This window comes from Xenopus laevis, chromosome 6L (assembly GCF_017654675.1).
Source record: "Xenopus laevis strain J_2021 chromosome 6L, Xenopus_laevis_v10.1, whole genome shotgun sequence".
In the NCBI taxonomy this organism is placed as follows: domain Eukaryota; kingdom Metazoa; phylum Chordata; class Amphibia; order Anura; family Pipidae; genus Xenopus; species Xenopus laevis.
The window spans coordinates 43,790,817-43,813,385 of NC_054381.1; the positions used below are offsets into that span (position 1 = coordinate 43,790,817).

General features: G+C 41.4%; 2 protein-coding genes across 2 annotated transcripts in view; one reads left to right on the top strand and one right to left on the bottom strand.

Moving 5' to 3' along the window:
- tax1bp1.L (Tax1 binding protein 1 L homeolog) overlaps positions 1 to 11,545 on the top strand; it is a 59,715-nt gene extending 48,170 nt beyond the window's left edge. The window contains 4 exon segments of the mRNA NM_001102666.1: positions 998 to 1,163; positions 2,711 to 2,877; positions 7,538 to 7,638; positions 9,207 to 11,545. Of these exon segments, the coding sequence (NP_001096136.1) occupies positions 998 to 1,163; positions 2,711 to 2,877; positions 7,538 to 7,638; positions 9,207 to 9,408 (636 nt within the window). The 3' untranslated portion in view covers positions 9,409 to 11,545.
- A 7,972-nt stretch (positions 11,546 to 19,517) lies between these two features.
- The window catches only part of jazf1.L (JAZF zinc finger 1 L homeolog), a 189,833-nt gene continuing 186,781 nt past the window's right edge, over positions 19,518 to 22,569 (bottom strand). The window contains exon 5 of the mRNA XM_018267419.2: positions 19,518 to 22,293. Coding sequence (XP_018122908.1) covers positions 22,117 to 22,293 — 177 coding nt within the window. The 3' untranslated portion in view covers positions 19,518 to 22,116. The remainder of the gene's footprint in view (positions 22,294 to 22,569) is intronic.

The following is a 22,569-nucleotide window of genomic DNA, read 5'->3' on the forward strand; positions in this document are numbered from 1 at the left end:
TTGCCGAAATGCATTGAAGTCTATGGGCAACAATATTAATTTGACACACAACTAAATTTTCCATTTTCACGGTGAAACTTGGCAAAAGATTTCACTCATCACTACTCATTATCACACTGTTACATTGAAGATGAATTTTTAAGTTACATGGGAGCTACCAATATGCCCCAGATATAGTTATGGAGCTTTTCTGCATCCCAGTCTAGCAGTGTATTCACACATGGGGTCCTCGCAACAGAGCAAGATGGGAGACTTGCCTAAAAGAAAAAGACATACACATTGCTTAGATGACAGTTGCAGGGGTATCTGACATTGCATCTGGATAGTAAACAACTTATTTACAAACCACTTATATAAAATATACAAATCTAGGGGCAAATTTATCAAGGGTCGAAGTGAATTTGAGGGAATTTTCTAAGTAAAAAAAAATTGAAATTCAAAGTAATTTTTAGGATACTTCGACCATTGAATAGGATACTACGACTTTGAATTTACTTCGACTTCGATTCGAAGTAAAAATCGTTTGAATATTCGACCATTCGATAATCGAAGTACTGTCTCTTTAAAAAAAAAAAACTTTGACTTCAATACTTTGCCAAATTAAACCTGCCGAAGTGCTATGTTAGCCTATGGGGACCTTCTACAACATTTTTCTAAGTCCTTACACATCAAATAAAAATCCTTCGATCGTACGCTAAAATCGTACACAGGATTGCCAAATTTTCTGAAAAAACTTCAAATTTGATATTGAAATTTGAAATTCGACCATCGAATTAAAAAACTTCGAAGTTTTTTGTACTTCAAAATTCCGTGCCATGTGGCTGAAACCTTCCTGTGACAGACACAAGTTGCACAATTATGTGTCAAAGAAGCGTTGCCCAGTTAATATACACAGGCTGTTATTGTGACTTGCAGCAACATTGCCTGATTTGTCTATTTAATCTATTTATATGCTGTCAGAATACCTTTTACTAATTCAACGTGTTCATTTCTTTAGGAACTTGAAAAAAAGATGGAAAAACAAACAGACTGGGCTGCAAGTAACACCCAAGGACTGCAGTTTTTTAATCCATATTGCGATGAACAGCGATTAGTTTCTGCCATTCCAACTCAGCAGCCTCTTCTTCAGTTTGGAAATCCTTATACATCTCAAGGAACTAGAGGTGTGTGATTCATTCCTAATGCATTTCCAGAGTATGACTTTAATGGCAAACTATACAAAGTGTTAGCTCTTCAATCAGTTGTATTTGCACATTGCTTTATGTTCTCTTTTTCCTGTGCATTAAAACTATTTTTATGATGTTCCTTATTCTTCTGTGGCAATTCTTTATTGGCTATGGCACCTTCAGTATAATGTAGCTGATAAACGTATAATAAATCTATCTATCTATCTATCGAGAGATTTTAATGATGCCAAAATAAAACTTAATAGAACCTCGGATATTTCACTTTTTGACATCCATTAGAAGCTTTCCCATTTATGTCTTCATGCAATTTGGGCACTTAGGCTTCCCTTTTAAGAGAAGAAAACATCTGCAAAATAAATGATGAGACGAGTGATCAAATTGTTCACCTTTGTGCTCTGCCCTTATTCATATGCTCTTGCATCTAATTTGTTATAGCAGTGAACAGGGCAGCCGACAGGGGGGAGTACTGTCCTGGGCCCGGATGATTTGGGGAGTAAAGGGAGGCCAGGCCGTGCTGCACTTACTTGCAGAGCCGGCCCCTGCCATCAGTGAGCTGCAGATTTCGGAAGGGAGGGAGGGCGGGCTGGTGCTCCGATGACTGCATCTTGCTTCCTTTGCTCTGATTCGCAGTGAAGTGTAAGTCCCGGTAAAGCCACATGGGGATTGGATGGGTGAAGTTTGAACCTCCCCTCTACTTTATCCAATCGGCATGCAGCTTTACCGGGACTTACATTTCACTGGCGAATCAGAGCACAGGAAACTGTAGATACCGGCACATGAGCTCCCTGGCTAAGGTAAGTGCAGTTTTCTTTTTTTTTTTTTCTTGTACGGACCCTGGCCAAATATATATTTTTTAATAACTTGTAGGGGCCCTGGCTAAATGTGTTTTTTTTTAAAAACTTGTAGGGACCCTGGCCACCAATGTTTTTTCTTTAATTTGTAGGAGGCCCTGACCATCAAAACTTGTAGAGGGGCCCTGGGTACCAAAGTTCTTTTGTTTTAACGCTTGTGTCTTGTGTGGCCTTCATATTGATGGGTAAGGGAGGGATGGCGAGGGGGGCCCAAAAACAATTTGCTGTGCGGGGCCCTGTGATTTCTGATGGCAGCCCTGGCAATGAAAGATTCTAATTGAATGGGGACAAACCAGTTAATTTTGCAAAAACAAATTTACATCTTCCTCAACGCACATCATATGTGACTGCCATTTGTCTGAAGCTTTAAAACTGGCAACAATACCTTACAAAATTGATATTGTTCAAATTGTGGAGTGTGAAAAAGCACCCACATAAGCCCTTTCTCTCACCATATTACTAGGATAGCTTTACATGCCCCCTGCTGACCAGCTTCTTGCTACAGATGTGTTTTGCATCATGTGGGGATGTTGTTTGGCATCAGCCCCAGTTTTACCTTTAGGAGGAGAATTTTAGTTTCACAGTTTTTTGGATTATATGTATATATATTCAATATCAATGCTCTCAAAAAATGTTCATCAATTCAATCAACTAGTTGAATCTACTTTTCAGATGGCGCAGATGGAGCTTTTAACCCAGATGAAGTGAAAGGACCTCCTGTCAGAGCGAACTCCTGGGGTCTCGAAGACAAGGTTGTCTGCAGTCAGCCTGCTCGCAACCTCAGTCGGCCTGATGGTTTGGAAGATCCTGATGAAAACAACGCAGGCCTAATGACTAAGGTAGTTACTAGCACGTCATTTTGCCAGGCTCTTTGTTGTATATATAATAATTCACTATATGATTGTTTGACACACACAAAAGCAAAATAGAATATGTTCCTCTCTGCCAGAGACAATATTATTATATAGATATATCTGACTAAAGTTACAATCTGGAATCTTTGATCCTTGAGCAAATGTAATAGGATTTATGAATAGGCTTTAGGACTTAAAAGAACCAAAGGAAGTTACATTTTGAGAGTGTATTAATGTCTTTGTGCTCATCTGCTTGCTTGTTCCTTTATGTGGAGCCATAATGCTTTCTAGTGCAGATGTTTCTTATCCTGTTGTCTGCAAAAGAATGCTCCATATAAATTATCATTTCCATGAAAGGGATGATGGACGCAAACTTATCTTGCAGTGTTCCAAACTTTAAAAGTGATTTCAACCCAAAAAAAAAATGATGTGCTCTGAGCACTTTAACAATTTACAAACATTTTTTTTATTTTTTGTGGTTTCTGAGAAATAAGCAGTTGTAGTTCAGTTTTAGGGAAAGCTCAGGGCTACAAAAAAAAGAAAAAAAAAAGAAATACATTGTCATAGGGTATAATTAGACTTATCTAAAACACTCAAGATCGTGGAGCTGATTTAAGAAATGAAATCATTTTGAGTGAGGCAATTGTCAGGATTTACTCTAGTAAAGTATTTTTTATCCTTTTATAGCTGCAACAAAACGCTCCTTGTGTTAATAGCAGGCTTGGTTCCACAGCTCCTTTTAAAGTCCTAGAATAGCAGCAACACAAAGGGTGTCACTAAGAAATAATAACCCCATGGATGTAGACATAAGTAGATTCACCTCTAGAGATGTCAGGTTTGGGTGCCTTGCCCCAAACCTAGAGCCAGATGGAGAGAATCACATCATAGAGCAGGTACTCAAAGTTCCCACGTTGGCAGGTTAAATTAGATAAGACATTAAAAGTTGGTCTTTATTAAGGTTTACATGTTCATAAAAAGCCTTAGGGCTCTTACAAACGAGCGTTTTTACCTGTGCTCCCCTGCGTTCCGTTTTTCTGCGTTCAGCCGCAGGGGAGCGCAGGAATAGACGCATTACATTTTTTCCAATGGGGCTGTACTCACACAGGCGCGTGTAGGCGCCGAACGCAGGAAAAATGCAGCATGTTGCGTCTGAACCTGCATTCGGCGCCTACAAGCGCCTGTGTGAGTACAGCCCGATTGGAAAAAATGTAATGCGTCTATTCCTGCGCTCCCCTGCGGCTGAACGCAGAAAAACGGAACGCGGGGGAGCGTAGGTAAAAACGCTTGTCTGTAAGAGCCCTTATGCATTTGTGCTATCAGGCACTTAATCATAGGCTGACACTAAGGGGCCTAGGTAAGATTGCTCAAGCTTTCAGGCTCGAACAGTCTTTAAAGGAGAATTCAACCCTTAAGTAAAAAAACCCTACCCTACGTAGACCCCCTCCTTCCTCCCCCCCAGCCTAGTTGCTAACCCGGAAAATGGCCCTAACTTTTTACTTACCCCTCGGTGCAGATTCATGGATCGCAATTCACGGCAGCCATTTTCCGGGTCTTCGGTAATCTGAGACAGACGAAGTGGCGCATGCGCGGTTGGACCAATTTACCGGTTCGCGTCAACTGCGCATACGCCAAAATAGGCAAATCCGGAAGATGGCTGCCGTGAACTGTGATCACTGAATCTGCACCGAGAGGTAAGTAAAAAAATTAGGGGCATTTCCCCGGGGTAGCAGCTAGGCTGGGGGGGGGAGGAGGGAGGGGGGTCTACGTAGGATAGGGTTTTATTTAGTTAGGCATGAATTCTCCTTTAAGGAAACCCTGCATGAGTTGATGAGTCCATAGACAAATACAAGAGATCCCCTATTCTCAACCTATTACCAATATATTAAGGACATTGAGACATCTTGTGCCTTAAAATACTAAAAAAAATCCTTTAAACAAAACAGTGTCTGCCATTGCTCTCAAAATATTACTGAATTCCCTCTGGGGGGGGCTAGTTAAGATTGCCTGAGCTTTCAGATTCAATCTACAAGGAAACCCTGTGTGAATTAATGATCTCACACTGATTTTTGGGCCCAATAACCTAGTCAGTCTTTGTTTTATTTCCACAAGTGGATCTTAAAAAAGAAAAACAACAACAAAAAAATTTGAAAAAAAAACAAAGATTGACAAGGTTATTGGGCCCAGAAACCAGTGTGAGTTTATTAACTCAATGGAGTTTCCTTAAAGATAGCTGAATCTAAAAGTTTAGGCAATCTTAAATAGCCCCCCCCCCCAGGGGGAATTCGGCAATATTTTGAGAGCAGTGGCAGAGCAGAAATCCCAGAGTGATTTGTGGAATGTCACCGTTTAACTTCTTGTTTTAGCTTCTCATAACCTTTTACAAATGTCAGAAATCCTTGATCTTTTCACATTTGTATTAGTAAAATAACTACTTATGGCAAATATTTCAATTTGATAATTGACTCTGCAGAACATGGCAGGAAGAAGGAACTGTAAATTGACTATAAATGCCAGTATGTTCTCTGGATTAGTTCTCTCACATTTCCACAGCAGGGCTTCTTGCTGATGAGAAATACTTATCTGATGAACACTGCGCTCCTTTCAGTACAGCAGTAGCTCGACCTGTTTCTCATTTAGTCTCGTTTGCTGCATATAATTGCTATTAACCTTTGCAGAGAGTTATCAGAGGAGAGACAGGCATGTTTTTAGCCTTAGTGCTCAGCACCTATATATCGGATTGTACTTAGTGCTTCTGCATTCAGTTCCCCCACGGCTGTCATTGAAGATAATTAGAAAACCTGTCGTACGTTTCGCTGCCTGCTCTAAGGTTTAAAGCGTTAGCTCAGTAATGTTGCCCATCTTTTCACATCTCTTTACCATATGTAATCCTATCATTTGTGTACGGCCGGCCATTCTATACATGTTAATATTAATAATAATATGGTGTGGGACACTTTAACTAGCGCAACCCTTTCTAATAGTTTTAGTTGTAGAATAAGGTGTAACAATTCCATATATATTTAAGCTGCCCAACAACGTCAAAGTAGCTTAAGGCACCAACGGGGGAATGTAATAAAAATCGCTAACGGAAAAACTATTCGCAATGCGAAAAGTTATGCCTTTGCGCGAACAAATTTTGCTTTGTGCGAATTTAATATAGCTTTTGCGAGCCCGGAAACAGTTTAGCGACCACTTCTGACAGTGAAAGACCGTTTGCGAATTTTATAGTTTGCGCCAATGCGCAGTCAATGTAATAAAACTTCTTACTGAAAAAGTCGTTATGTTTGCTCCAAAAGATTACGACACCTTCAAGCACTTCTTATGAATGCGCAATTAAAATTCGCAATGCGCAATTAAAATTCGCAATGCAATAACAGTTTAAGGAACAATATTACATTGCGAGATGTGGATTTTTAGTCTTATTGGTGCGAATTGTTTTGCTCTTTGCTACTTTTATTACATTCCCCTGAAAATGTCTCAATGTCCTTAATATATTGATAATGGGTTGAGTGCAGAGGAATCTTGTATTTGTCTATATGTATTTTGTGGTCACAGCCTCATTGCACCCCCGCCTAATGGTTTTAAAAAATAGTGGTGAGCACAACTTTCCCTTGTTTGTTATAGTTATACAGGAGCAGTGACCAGCTCCATGTTGTAGCTCCCACCCCTCCCAGCTATAGTCAGGTGATCCCACTGGTGTCTAATAAAAGGGCAGCCAAGTATGGAGGTTTACTTTGAAAGCAGCAAGTAAGTTGCAGGTAAAACCTAGTCCCTTTGTAAAATGTATAATGAAGCAATAGAATTCTTAATGAATCAGATAAAATTGAGTGTAGGACTGGCCAGATATGGGATGACTTTGACGTAGTTGGCCAGCTTAAATATATTGCAATATATGGACAAACAATCCCTGTTTTGTTTAAAGGGTAAGGCATTTTTTAGTAGCAGTATGCACAAAATGTCTCTGTCTTAAATATATTGATAATGGGTTGAGTGCAGAGGACTCTTGTATTTGTGTATATATATATATATATATATACAGCAGAAATGTAATGTCATGTTGTCATCTCATACACAAACCACAAAGCATGTTCAGCTTCTCCCACTGTTCCCTCTGTACCGTAACACACATGTTTAGCTGTACTCACAGGTGCTGCTGGACTCTTAATACAGGTATGGGATCCATTATCTAGAAAGCTCCAATTTACGGAAGGCCATCTCCCATAGATTCCATTTGATCAAAATAATCTAAATTTTTACAAATGATTTCCTTTTTCTCTGCAATAATAAAACAGTAGCTTGTACTTGATCCCAACTAAGATATAATTATTCGTTATTGGAAGCAAAACCAGCCTATTGGGTTTATTTCATGTTTACCTGATTTTCTAGTAAACGTAAGGTATAAGGATTCAAATTACGGAAAGATCCATTATCTGGAAAACCCCAGTTCCCGATAACATGTCCCATACCTGTATTCCTGTGTGGCACATGCATTCAGCTTTACTCACATTCCTTCCTCATATCTCTGCTACATACAGTTACTGTCATACACATGTAGTTGGAATAAAGCTCTATAATAATATTGTCTTATTCACCCTTATAAGACTGTACTATCTATTTACTGGTGTCCTTTCCTTTTGTTTTAAAGGATGACGATGAAGATGACGGTGATAATGTGAATTTTGAACAGACCCCTGATCCTACGCGAATCATCATGCAGGACCAATCAGGCTTCTGCTTTGAAGCAGGGTAATTACATTTCGGAAATGATTATAACAGCACGTGAACTTTACTGGTGATTTTTTTTAAACTAGGAGGGGCCACATAGTACAGTCCTTTAGGGTAATGAAATTTGGCAAGGTTCATGCAACTGCCAGCTCCGCAAACAGGCAAAGAATCACATCTGTGTGCAGTATGGTAACTATAGAGGAAGCAGACCCTGCAGTTGAAGGTATAGCTCTATAGCTAACAAGAAACCCCCCACCCCAGCTGCTCTCTTAAAGGAAAACTATACTCCCCAAACAATGTAGGTCTCTATAAAAAGATATTGCATAAAACAGCTCATATGTAAAATCCTGCTTCATGTAAATAAACCATTTTCATAATAATATACTTTTCTAGTAGTATGTGCCATTGGGTAATCATAAATAGAAAATTGCCATTTTAAAAAACAAGGGCCGCCCCCCTGGGATCGTATGGTTCACTGTGCACACATACATACCAACAGACCATACATGTTAGGTCACATGAGCCAATTAACAGACAGAGTTTTTCCTTTTGCTTCCACACTTCTTCCTGTTACAGTTAGAGTTGTAGTATTTCTGGTCAGGTGATCTCTGAGACAGCACAGAGACCATCACAAAATGGTGGTTCAAGGCAAGAGATGTAGAAGGACAATATTTACTTAAATATATATTCCAGTTTGGTAAGATTCTTTAATATTTCACTGAATATGATATGAACTATCTGTTGCTTAAGTGTTCATTTTGGGGGTATAGTTTTCCTTTAACCTGCGGGCTGCGGCAGGCAATCAGAGCACATGTTGGCACATGTCAGAGGGGGGACGGGCAGTGATTAGGCGGAGTCCAGTCTGGGTTGGCAGAGTCAGGGTGGGAAGTGGACGCAGGTGGGAGGTTAGGGATTGGACTTTCCTTGACCCCTGAAGATTTTTTTGCAGGGGGGCCCAGCACACTCTAGTTATGCCACTGCCTGTGGGCCCTGCCCATTGCAATTAAAATCAGTAGGCAGCATTTTTTGTCTAATTGAGTTTCATTTTAACTGACCCCTCTGGGCTTTGTAGCTGGCTGATAACATATACAGGTGGTGATTGTGTAAGTGTATTGTCGGTACTCACCTAAATGTCTAAATTCAGTGATCCAGCACACACAGGGGAGACATGTGACCTCACTGAATACAAAAAGGGGGGTTGTGGGAGCACTCCGAGGCTAACTTAAAATGTGAGGCAATCTGTCTCTCCCTCCCTCTCTCCCTCTCTCTCTCTCTCCCTCTCTCCCTCCCCTTCCTCTTATGAGATGGGACCAGGGAATGTGTATTGATTAATTCCTTCACAAAGGGTTTGGGGAATCCGCATAATCCAAAATCGTGTATTCAGTGCATCCCTACTTGTCATTGGGACCAAACAGCAGAAAACACACAGACATTGTAGGTGCAGCTTTTGTATGAAAATAATTGGATTTGAATTTGCAACTAAATTGATATTTTGTGTATTTCATGGGTGGCAGTTTGAGTGTCTGCATTGTAGATTGCAAGCTCATCACCCCAGCAGCACATGTTTAACGGCTACATTTATATTTCAGGTACACAATGAATAAGAAGTGCCCCCTCTGTCCTGTGTCATTTCCTCCCAACTACGACCAGGGCCAGTTTGAGGCCCACGTGGAGAGTCACTGGAAAGTCTGTCCCATGTGCAACGAGCAGTTCCCCCCAGACTGCGACCAACTCATCTTCGAACGCCACGTCCAGACCCACTTCGACGGCAATGTCTTAAATTTTGACTAAAGCCGCCATGTTTATTGTATGTTTGTAATGTAGTGGTGAGGAGATCACCCTAAAAACTAGACGTGAAATGTAGCTTAAAGCATCACTCATGGGGGAAATAAGCTGCTTGGATGTGGGGATCTCCCTTTACTTTCCCTTTAACAGACTGAAACTATCCATAGTCACCTCATCCAAGGCAAGCAATATGGCAGTTTCCTCTCCTATCCTTTAATCAATGCAACATATGCCTGGGTCGGTGGCTGTTCCTATGTTATAGTTATTTGATCTGACGTTTATAATAGATTATAGTCGTGCCAGTTCACTATTCTAATACCTGTCTGTTTAGCAGAGAGTGGAAGAAACCACTTATAAACAAGGCGGGGAGGATTGATTTTCTTTAGGAATGCTCTGCAATGATTTCAAGATAATTTCTTGCTTCTCTTAAGGGTGAGATCGATGTAACCCAGTGTTAACTTGCAGTTTATCTTTCAGAGACAAGAGAGGCCACGGTATAAGGGCTACAAAACCCAAATGTTACCAGTGGAAGTAGAAGGGTAATTCAGTAATGACACATAAATAAGTCTGGGACTGATTGCAGCATGTCTATTTATCCTTCTAGTAACGTAGGGAAATCTACTCGTTGCTTTCTGTTGTTTCTGCCCTGATGTAACATTACATGAACAGCTTGTTTTTTTACAGGAGCAGTCTCATGTGATATATACCGGGAGAAGGCCAGCAGGCAACACTAAAGGGCATATTTATCAAGCTGATAAAGCAAAAGTGGAGTCACAATAAACTGCACAGAACCACAAGCTGCGAATAAATGTGAAGTATTTAATGGCGGATGACACAAAGGTGCTGTTTGCCATTTATAGTAAGTGGGGCTGACGGAGTACAATTTGTTATTGGAGTCAAACATCATGCAAAGCTTGATAAATACGCCCCTAAATCTGAACTGCTATGTTAGTGAAGCAAAATCATTTCTTGAGATTCCATCTGACTTAACAGAGTTACTTTGCAGAGTTGCCTGCTCCAGACCATTACTCATTGTCTGACATGGGTTTCACATACGATCACTTCTTTTAAAGGAGAAGGAAAGTCCATTTTACTTGGTGGTGCCAAAAGTTATCACCCCTACTTGACACCCAGAAAACTGCACCGGCCGGGATTCTTCCAGCGAGGACCACTCAGCGATCATTTTCCAGCTGCTTCTTCTTTCTTCAGATTTCCCGGGGCAGACACATGCGCACTAGAACGAATAACTGGCTTTTCATTAAAGTTCGTCTTTTCACTGTACTGTGGATGGTCGTCTGCGAAAAGAAAGAAGAAGCCGGAAACGATTGCTCCGTGGTGCTCACTGGGACGGGTGCAGTTTTTCTACTGATAGGAGCACTGACCTGGGGTGTCAGGAAAGTAAATGCATCACTTGGGGGCACCTAGCTTTTGGCACCCCGAGTATAACAGGATTTTGCTTCTCCTTTAAGAAGGTTAAAGGGGACACTTCCTCTACTATATAACTCCTGTAATATTGCTGCCAATGCTCCTCTAAGCACTTTGTAATTACATTTTTTTAAAGGTTTGCTGTTATTAGCAGTTTTTATATTGTCAACATCATGTTTGTGCTCCCTGCTCTTTGACTTGGATCAGGGCCAGGTAGGACAGCCACGTTTTACTGATGTTCAGTTCACTGAGCAATAAGACTGAGCAGGGAAACATCACAAGACACTTGCTGCCTCAGTAATTAAGCGTCTGCTGTTCTACCCAGTCCTCAACCAGCGCTTCATTTTATTAGCTGCTAAAATAGTGAAATCTAAAAAGCATTCCCAGCAATTTTACATTGTTATCTTTAAAGAAATCACACTTTATTTATGTTTTAACCCTTTCTTGTAATGTCTGTATTAATTGTCTTTCTGTTCCGTTTTGTTCTCGGTTCTTTTCATCATTTACTTTCTTGTTCAAATGTCCTTTAGCTTCCAATAATGAGAAATGTGAGTGCATGTGTGTAGCTTGGGAATGTGTCTAACCCTAATGAGCGGCTGCTTTGCAGAGCTATACAGTGATTGTGTCAGAGATTCTGTTAGATCGAATGCAACCGGGATGTACAAGTGCAACTCCTCCTGTAAATGAAATGATTAAACTTTATATTACCTACAACTCACCAACTTCAGTCTCATTTATTTCTAGACAAACCATCATATTCAATGTCTCTGCTGCTCTGCTTGTGCTTTAAAGGCCTTGGCAAAGTGGATACAACAGAGATGATACGTCATTCACACCAGTCCCTGCCCCAGTGGAGCTTACAATCTAAAGGTGGCCACACACTACAACCTTGCTAGATAAGCTGATATTAAACAAGTGGATCTTTCCCCCAATATGACCAACTAAGGTGGGTGATATTGGGCTTTAATCCAATCAATGGCCCTAGGGATTAATAATCAAATTACAATGGCAGGAATACGAGTCATTGGGGCAAGGACTGTATCGTCTAGTCTAGTCTATACCATCCCTGATCTGATGCCAAACCTGATCAACATCTGCCCGATTTTCAGCAAGATATTGGTGGGCCTGTCGGAGGTCCCAATACTGCTGAATCAGTTGTTCTAAAGTGCCCCAATCTGCAGAATAAATCTGCCATGTATGGCCACCGAAGTTGTCCCTATCTCATTCACTATATGCAATGTTATCAGTTATCCTGCCTGTATGTTTTGGAGTGTGAGAGAAACCAGCGCAAACATGGCGTGTAAACTCCTGGCTTTAATCACACCTAGGACCAAACTACTGAGAGGTTCCGTAGCCAATAACAGTAATGATCTCTGTCCATGGTAGTATCTCATCTGGGATCTTGTCAGACCATGTTTTCAGTGTCAGTGACACTGCACATGCTCAGTGAGCTCTAGACAGCTGAGGAGTTGGACTTATACAGGGAGATCCGCTCGTTTGTTGCCAGATGAGCTGATCTCTCCCCAATATGCCCAAATTGAAGTGGGCCATATTGGGCTGATCCGGTCGTGGGCCCTAGGGCCCAAAGATCGGATCAGAATGGAGGCAATACTGGCGGTTTGACTAGGCCAGATATCGATCAGGGACGTCCGTCAGATGGCCCCACACACGTGCCGATAAGCTGCCGACTCGGGGCCTTTACAGGATTGCTTTCTGCGCTGTCATGCAGATTGAATCTAAATTAATGACTATGTAGCCTTATATTGTAATGTTCAGGGCCTTCATCAGAAATCACAGGGCCCATACAAAAACATTTTGTGGCTACCCTGGTCCCCTCCCACTCCAGTCTGGCTCCAAGTCCCTCCCACACCATAGTAAAAAGGCCATACAGACATCAGCACTAAAACAGTAACAATTCCCAGGGGCGTAATTACAGAGTTAGCAGACCCAGCGGCTGTAGGGGGGCCCTGCAAGGCTGTAATTAATGAGCAATTTATTTTCAATAGTTTTTATTAACACTTCTAGAACTACCCATTTAGATCACAGTAAGAAATCTGCAGCATTATTTTCAGCAATCCAGTGGAAGAACAATTTCAATATATCTTGGTAGAATAGATCAACTTACCGATGTTTAGGGGTCCTAAACAATTTGCTGTGGGGCCCAGTAACATCTGATTACGCTACTGAAAATATTCCCCACACGTTATAAAAGCCTTTGGTTGTGAGGGCCCCCCTTCAAGTTAAAAAGAAAACACATTGGTTGTCAGGGCCCCCTTAAGAGTTAAAAATATATATTCGGCTCCTTTTGCAGCTTTCCGCACCATTTGGCAGATTTCAGTGGCTTTCAGCTCCTTTCAAAATCACAAGCCCTTAGAGCCCCAGACACAATTCACTTGTACGTCAAATATCAGGGCCAAAGTGCAGTGTCGACTGGCACAAGTGAGCCATGTAGTTAATAGGCCGGCAGTGAGTTGAGGGCTCCCTAGTGCTTTTGGCTTTGATCTCCTGAATGGTTTGTATGTGAGATAGGAGTCTGCCAGGGCACCCCATGCACTGCCCCCCTGTATGCAGTGCTGTCAATCACGGGTAGTGCCACATACAGACAGAAGCACAACTATTAGGGAACCTACAGGCATTAGCAGTACATTCAGGGAGTGCAAGTTTAGTTAGGTGCTACACACAACCAAAGGGAATCCTTAGGGCTCTTACAGACGAGCATTTGAAGCTGCGCTCCCCTGCATTCTGTTTTTATGCGTTCAGCCGCAGGGGAGCGCAGGAGTAGACGCATTCAGTTCTTTTCAATGGGGCTGTACTCACAGAGGCGCGTGTAGGCAGGAAAAATGCAGCATGTTGCGTCTCAACCTGCGTTAGGCGCCTACACGCGCCTGTGTGAGTACAGCCCCATTGAAAAGAACTGAATGCGTCTACTCCTGCGCATAAAAACGGAGCGCACCTTCAAACGCTCGTCTGTAAGAGCCCTTACTTCTGTGACCCAGTCTCAAGCACATTGTGAAAACTTTTGTAATACTGGATATCCAGAATGCACAAAGGTACATCACCTGGTATAAAGACACAACACCTGGACACCCCCCCCCCCAGTATTGGGACTAATAATATGGTCTAATTAGTAGTTTATTTCAAACATCTGGACCTCAATCAACCTGAAAATGTTGGTCACCATTGTATTGCCTATAAGATAATCATAAGGGCTCTAACAGACGAGCATTTTTACCTGCGCTCCCCTGCGTTCCGTTTTTCTGCGTTCAGCCGCAAGGGAGCGCAGGGATAGACGCATTACATTTTTTCCAATGGGGCTGTACTCACACAGGCGCGTGTAGGTGCCGAACGCAGGTTGAGATGCAACATGCTGCATTTTTCCTGCTTTCAGCAGTATCGGTATCCCTGAAAAACGGAACACAGGGGAGCGCAGGTAAAAACGCTCGTCTGTAAGAGCCCTTAGAGAGGGAAGTGTTAGTCGACTGCTCTTCATGTGCCCAGTAATGGAATACGAGGTTCCTTTAAGTGAAGGCATGGGGGCGGGGTTTGCTACCAGGTAGGGGTGCACTGAGTGCAGAGATCAAGCATAGTGAATCATGTGACTTTAAAGGTTTCTCTTTTATGGAGGACTTTGGATTCGGCCAAACCCAAAAATGATGGATTAAGTGTATCCCAAGTGCTTAGTACATTCTCTTCATGGAGTGTTCGGTGTCAAGTCAAAGCTCTGGTGTATTTAGTCTAAACTGATGGATTGTTTTCAGTATTATATAAAATGGCAAGTATTTACAAGCAAATGGCCACATGTTGGCGGCTGGTCGATTGCAGGGAGTCTTCTTCTGCTAAAGCCAAGTCTACTGCTGCAATGAGAATATAGTGACGTGTTTCTGAGGCTTATTTACAGAGAAGGCCCAATAAGATGATTATTTTGATGGATTCGGAGTTTCTGGCTTCTCAGGCTCTTTCCATGGAGTTTCTCTTTTGCGTCTTTCTTTGACCTTTAAAAACCGCACGCAGAGAATAAAGAGGCGTTTGTCCCAGGGCTCAGTCAGAGGCCGTTTATTTCACTCTCATTTACATTTACAAGCAGCTTTGACAGAAGATTTTGCCTTCAGATTGGAAACCTAAAACCTCTGGCCCCTTCAGACTGAATGTCCCCAACAAAACATATGAAAATATAATTTAAGCACATTTGTTTTCACAGACACCATACAATACATTCACTATACACAATATAACAAAATAGTCCCATCCTTACCAGGATCATCATCATAATACTGTCACAATGGGGAAATAGAAATGGGAGTTCCGCTTTTCTAGCTGAACAGAATCTCCATGCAACAAGGACATTATTTTACAACTCTTTTGCTTTTCCGCTAACCTCCTGCCTGGGATCCAGAGGGGCGTGGCCAAAGAAATACTTTGCTTTCTGTAGCGCTGCCAACGCTGCTGCCCAGGGCTATAATGGCCGCACAGGACTCTCTAGCTCCTCCCCATGTCTGGATCACAGCACACACCAATACCAGGCATTATTCTTATTCTGTGCCCATCCCAACACCCGCTCCTTCTCTCTGCCCCATGGATATTCTTCCAAATTCATCTGAATCGTTTCCTACTTGCCACCCCAATGCTTTCTTTCTCTGACCCAGGTTATAGGGGTGATTTATAAAGGGGTGATGGGATTCACCAAATATCACCCTAAACATCCCCCAAGAGTCCATGGGGCCCCAGCCAAGGAACATTCCACCGTCAGCCTTTTCTTATCTTCATCCTAGACTTATATAACTTTCTCCATCTAATGGCTGTGAAAGTGGTCCTAGATGTCCGGTTCTGTGGTGGCCCTAGGAGAGCCGCCCAACACAGGGAGGCCCATTTTTCAAAGTCCAAATTTTTCTCAATATTTTCTGAAAACAACTCCGACCAAATCCGTACAGGTTTTTTCTCCTTATTTATCAAAGAGAAAATTTCGTTTTCAGGAAAAAAACTGAAAAATTAGCGAAAAAAGTAATCATACTAATTTTCCAGATATTCAACCCGAAAACTCCGCTTTTTTTTGATTTTCGCCCAAAACCACAAAATCTTCGGAATATTATATGAAACCCAGCACAGATCAAAATATCTTTGGGACTTCTCCCATTGATTTATATGCAACCTCGGCAGGTTAGAGATGCCGGATTTTCGGATTCTGACTTTTTCCATCCTTGGGTATAATCAATCCCGAAAAATTTGTGGATTTTTTTTTACTAAAAATAGGATTGTATACTAAAAAACCCACAACATTTCAGTTTTTTGCATTCAGAGTTTAGTAAATAACCCCCAACTAGTCTAACAACAGCTAGAGATTGCCCAGATGATTATTTTCTCAATCTTGCCTGGGGATCCCTCTTGGCTCTGCACCTGCTGCCTCTTATATCCAGCAGGGGCCACAGTCACTGACACTCAGTGGAAAACAGAACTGGAAAAAAATGCCCCTGTCTGCCTGCCTCCTATGGGCTTATGTAATAAGGTGACCAATCAGCCTTTAACAGTCACCTGCTGGAAAGCAAACATTTGATTGGCTGCTCTGGGTTACTGCACCTAGGCAAGAATAGTGCCTTTTATAACATATGGGAAGTGCACTGGCCAACACACACTAAGCATTTTTTCACAGACCCACTAACACAATATGTAAAATCCCTAACCTAGAGATGCCTGAGCTGGACAGTGAGTGATGGCTCGTCAGTGCTTCATTTTTGGGGCACATTGTACTGGTTTCAGGGCATCTTTGGGCTCCAAATGTGCTGGTTCAGAAGGAGTTAGCAAGGAGGGGATTTATAAATGTTGCACCAGGTCTAGTAACCACAACAGCCAATCAAATATTTGCTTTCCAGCAGGTGACCAGCAAGTGGTGCTTGTGTACGTTACTGCAACATCTGAATGAAGAATCACTTGTGTGGCTGAATGAATAAAGCTGCCCATCTCTGCCCAGTCTTAGCCAGTGGAAGGGTTTGGCCCATTGTATAAATTCCATTTATTCTGAATGCATGTCAGTGAGAGGCATTAAGGCCTATTCCAGCTCATTCATATATATATATACAGTATACATGTATAGCATTGTGTGTGTGCTATGGTCCAGACATGTAACACTTGACTCCCAACTCTTTGTCAGCTGAGCAGAGGGACCAATAGGCTTAAGCAGAAAACTCCATGTGGCATGTGGGTAATATCACTCGGCTAAAAATAAAGAAAGCACAGCTTAAATCAATGTTAAAAATAACATACAATAAACATCAAAGGAAACCTTTCAACAGGGTGTGCCTCTATCTAGGCTGAGAATTTGGGGGGTGCAGCACACGCGGAGCTGCGCGTATTGGCATTGCAGACAAGTCTTACTTTGTTGGCAATATAGAACTACAAAGTGCTTCTCATCTCTGTCCCGAGACAGACAGAAAATAAAGGGAAAGTAATAGCGAGGGGTGAATAGGAACCAGCAGCATTGCAGTGTTGTGCCGTGGCCTTTTTTCCATACATTCTCAGGATGTGTCGTCTCACTGACCAATGCTCTAACATGAAATATTACCATACTACACATATCTGTGTCTGGAGTAAGACAATCATGGGGAATTCCTATGAAAGGAGAACTAAAGCTCAGCACATTCTAAAGATACTTTGCCATATGCTTTGGATTCTGTACCAGCCCAAAGCCACACAGCCCTTTAGCAATGAAGATCTTTGCCACGAAAGATGCCCCTGTAGCTCCTCCTCATGATCTAGGCTGCTGAGATTAGGGGTCCCCCACATAAACTAAATATGGAATATAAGCTTCAGACTAACATTACATGGCAACATATAAACCAATGTATTCTGCATCAGAATTTAGGAATAATCAGCCCTTTAGCATGAACTAATCAGATTTATCCTTAGTTTTTTTTTTTGCAACGTAAGCTTAGTTTGTCAGCAGCAGCTTGGAGTTCACTGAGCATGTGCAAGGCCACTGGCAGGTAACACATGACCTAACACAGTGATCCCCAACCAGTGGCTCGGGAGCAACATGTTGCTCACCAACCCCTTGGATGTTACTCCCAGTGGCCTCAAAGCAGGTGTTTATTATTTAATTTTTGGATTGGAAGGAAGTTTTAATTTCATAAAACCAGGTTTACTGCCAACTTGCCACGTAGAGCCTCCTTTAAACTGAAAGTCGTCATAGGGGCTACCAAATAGCCAATTAAAGCCAATTAAATTGTGTTGCTCCCCAACTCTTTTTGCATTTGAATGTGGTTCATGGGTAAAAAAAGGTTGGGGACCTCTGGCCTAACAAGATCCAAGATGGGGGAGCTACTGTGGACAACATTGAAGGCTTGGGACATTACTGCTGTAGGGTTAATGAACCTCTGAGCTGGTAGAGTAAGTTCAGTTTATAACATACAGCATTTCTAACCATAACCTTTTTTAGGCTTTAGTTGTACTTTAATCTCCCAACAATTCCAGTAGCTGATGTGTTAATACTACTGAGCAAAACCAATGAGTTTTAATGAGGATTAATTATATCTTAGTTTGGATCAAGTACAATGTACTGTTTTATTATTACAGAGAAAAGGAAATCATATTTAAAAAATTATTTGATTATAGGGATGCACCGAATCCACTATTTTGGATTTGAATACCGAACCGAATCCGAATTTACATATGCAAATTAGGGGTGGGAAGGGGAAAACATTTTTACTTCCTTGTTTTGTGACACAAAGTCATGCAATTTCCCTTCACACCCCTAATTTGCATATGTAAATTCGGATTCGGTTCGGCCAGGCAGAAGGATTTGGCCGAATCCGAATCCTACTGAAAAAGGCCGAATCCTGGCTGAATCCCGATCTGAATCCTGGATTCGGTGCATCCCTATTTGATTATAATGGAGTCTATGTGAGATGGCCTTTTTCGTACTTCGGAATTTTCTTTCGTTTCGGGATAACGGATCCCATACCTGTATATACAAATGAGAATTTTAATCCTCAACGTCAATTCAAATTTTATTCCCCAATTTTTTACTTCTACGTTTATTTGTTTAGTTGAGATGCAGTTGAGTTGTTTTATCATCTCTGGACTAACCTGGTCTCGACTAATGTCTCAACACTGCAATGCTGCCAGACATAATGCTTTGTTATGAGAAGGTGAAAAGGGTGGATTTCGATGTGTTTTGGTCCATAAAATTAATTCATATTCAAACTACCATGTAATTCTGGTGCCGGTTCTTGACAATGTAGGTTGTGGCCAATGCTATTTTGATGTTGGCAGAAACAAGGAAGGGGGTTGAGCACTTTCATGATAAGAGAGTAACCGAGACAACAGCAAGCACAATTATTATATGTATGCTATTACATATGAAAATAATTTGTATTATAATATTATGTTAAACATTCTTAATTATAGCTCTGTAACCTATGCAATCATTACCAAGCATACTGAGCTTCTTACGTAAGGCAGGTTTAAGGAGATTTAAAGTGAAATGAAAATGATGTTCTTTGCAGTGAAGGACCCTGACAACATGAAAAGGTTAATATGCTACAGATGTTGTGACATTATCATCTATATATACACATACATACAGTATATATATAGGAAAAGGTCCTTCAGTCCTGGTATGTGATTGGGAGATCCACATTTGCTGCCAAACCTTACAAAATGGTGGCAAAGTGGTTGGAAAAAAGGAATTTATCTTTAGAAAAAAAAAACCCTTCCCATTCACAAATGATCATCACGGGGGGAAATCAAACATGCCAGTTCCCAAGGGGTTTTGCACAAATAACCCTATTACTGTTATAGCAGTACTTGCAGGAATGAGTATCACCTGACTAGATCCCGGGGCACCACTGTAATGGGTATTTGCCGATAGATTAGTGAGCGTATAATAGTCTGTAAGCTGTAGGTTAGCATGGTAGACGGTTGGGGGAACCTCATTTTTGGGTGACTTATAGGCAGGCATGGTGTAAATAAGGGTAGGGACCCCCCATACACACAATGACCTTCTAATGCATGATCTTAGTGTTACAAATGAACCTTTAAAGGGGCAGTTCACCTTCAAATGAACTTTAGTTTGTTGCAGACAGTGATATTCTAAAGTTGGTCATTTCTTTGTGCTGTTTTGAAATAAACTATTATCCAGTTGTTATGGTTCCATTTACCCAAGCAACCAGGCATTGGTTTGAATGGGAAAACTGGACAGAAGGATAAGTAATGTAAAATAATGTAACAAAACAAATCTAGCCTTTTTGGTTGCTGGGTGTCCCTAAATCTGACAGCCAGAATATATTTTATGTTTTAAGGTCTGAAAAGAAAGGCAAATACTACAAAAAAGTATATATAAAAAAGACCAGTTGCAAATATTTTTTATATTAATATCTGTGTCACACTAAATGTTCTTTTTAAGGTGAACAGCTCCTTTAACACTGATATTGTCATACATAAAATATACAGGTAGGGACCTACTACGTTGCAGTGGATGTTTAATACCCCCCCTTCTCATGAATATCAGTGATCAGCGAATTTGTCCCGTTTCTCTATGCAGAAAAATTCCCTGCGAAAGTCGCAAAACGGTAAAAAATCCACGAAGCACGAATTTTGATGCCCACGTCAATTTTGACACCCGCCTCAATTCTGATGCATGCATTAAAGTCAATGGGTGTCCGGATAATGTTGACGCGCGACAGTTTTGACAGAAGCGACTATTCTGACGCACGTACAAATTGTTTTGACGCCAGCAAATTTTCGTCGCAGTTTTGTGAATATATGCGCCGGCCGCGAAATGCGGAACTTTGCCGCAAATTCACACCTGATGAATTTATTCGCCCATCACTAATAAATATTAGTTAATTACAGTTTTTTGGCAGTATTTAAAGAGACACTAAGCCCAACTGTAGAACTGTCCCACAGCGCCCCCTAGATCTCTGTATTATTTCACAAAACACATTGGAAAACAGTTCACCAATAAGAATTCTACTGACCATAAACATATGATTCCCAGCACTATGTCAGGCATCTTGTGGTTATCTTACATACAGAGATTATTATACCATTTTGGGGTCATTATATTACACTGGAATCATTGGGATAAAGGACATGTCGTGAAATGAAGCCAAAGTGCCATAATCTGTATGTAAGATAACAGCAAGATGACTGGTCTAGTGTTGGTAATCAGCATTCTCATTGGTGAAGTTTTCATCAACTTCTATAGGGAACTAGCGAGCGCCATGGTACAGCTTCATGGTTGGGTTTAGTTCCCCTATCATTTTATTTCTGATTTCTATTTGCGTTTATCACTGGTGCAACCAAATGGCTCATGCTGCCTGTCCCTTCCTGCATGAGAAAGCCATTGAAAAGCAGCTCGACTTCCATCCATCTGAATGAACAGGCAGCAATCAATCAAGGCCAAAGCAGCACAATGCAGAGAGAGGGGTATGTTAATGGAACTCATATGTCTAATAGCATTTACATGGATTTAAAGCTCCTATCTGCACTAATCTGTGTGTATGTTAAATGCAAATAATTGCCTTAGAACAGGCACAATGATTTCTTGCTGTTTATACCTTTAGCACCACTTTGGAAAATCCTCTGTTCTCGAACCATACACAATAATAATGCTGATCTAAGAGGATATTTATCTTTACAATATGGCAGTTCCCCATAAATGTTTTGGAGCATGGGGGAGGGGAGAAAGTAGGGGCTATCGCCCAATGATTATACATATAAAGTTAGTCCTGTATCACATGGTGCGCTGCCCTGAGCCTTGAGCAAAGGGAGTGGTTCAAACGAGAATTTTGTAGAGCAGGCACTTGAATAAAGGCAATCTTCCACCAGGCAGTAGATATAGGTAAAATTATGTCACATGTATAGCCTTACGCGTTTCATGTTACAAACACTCATGTTTGTAACACAAAACGCGTAAGGCTGAACATGTGACATAAATAATTTTATTCGAGTGCCTGCTCTACAAAATTCTCGTTTGAACCGATATCGCACAATGACATTGATGTATTTAATTGTTTTGTCTCATTATTTTAGCACCTTTGTCAAAGTAATGCTAATGGGCCTGGGGCATAACCTGTGCAAAAGTACAAAAGCGATTCCCCTATAGACTTACACCATTCCAAACAGGTGGGCTTGCTGGGTTATAGCATGCACTGGAATCCCTAGTAGTGAGTGAGTGCTTCCCCTGAAATACAATGGCCAATAAAACCAAGGAAATAAGAAAGGAACGGCGGCTGTTTCCGATTCAGCGTCTGCTGGTGAGGGCTTCTTGGCACAGGGAGGGGGGGGGTTCAGCTTTTATTGCTGCATCTTCCTGATAATCTCGGCAGAGACGGGTGGGTGGAAATTGATTGTATGGTGACGGAGACCCTGAGCTGTCTTGTAACTCTTCCCACAGCGACACTTGAAAGGTTTACGCACTCGGATTTGTGTTCTGTGGCCGTTCTTGGCATGGTACTTAATGCCATTGACATTCTGTGGAAGACAAGAGGAGATGTTTGTTATGAGAATCATCTCGTATCCAACACACATTGCTACTCACATGCACAAATCTTTAGAAGCTCAAATAGGAATGTACCATTCAGTGTGAAAAGAGGTGGAATATTCCTTTACTTTGTGGCAAGCACAGTCCCCATAGAGGAGACTCAGAATCAATTGGAATGATGGAATGTACAGCTATAAAGCAACAAGTACAACTGAATAAAAAAATGTATAAATACATTAGCTTCTATGCACCTGTCTCTGACAAAG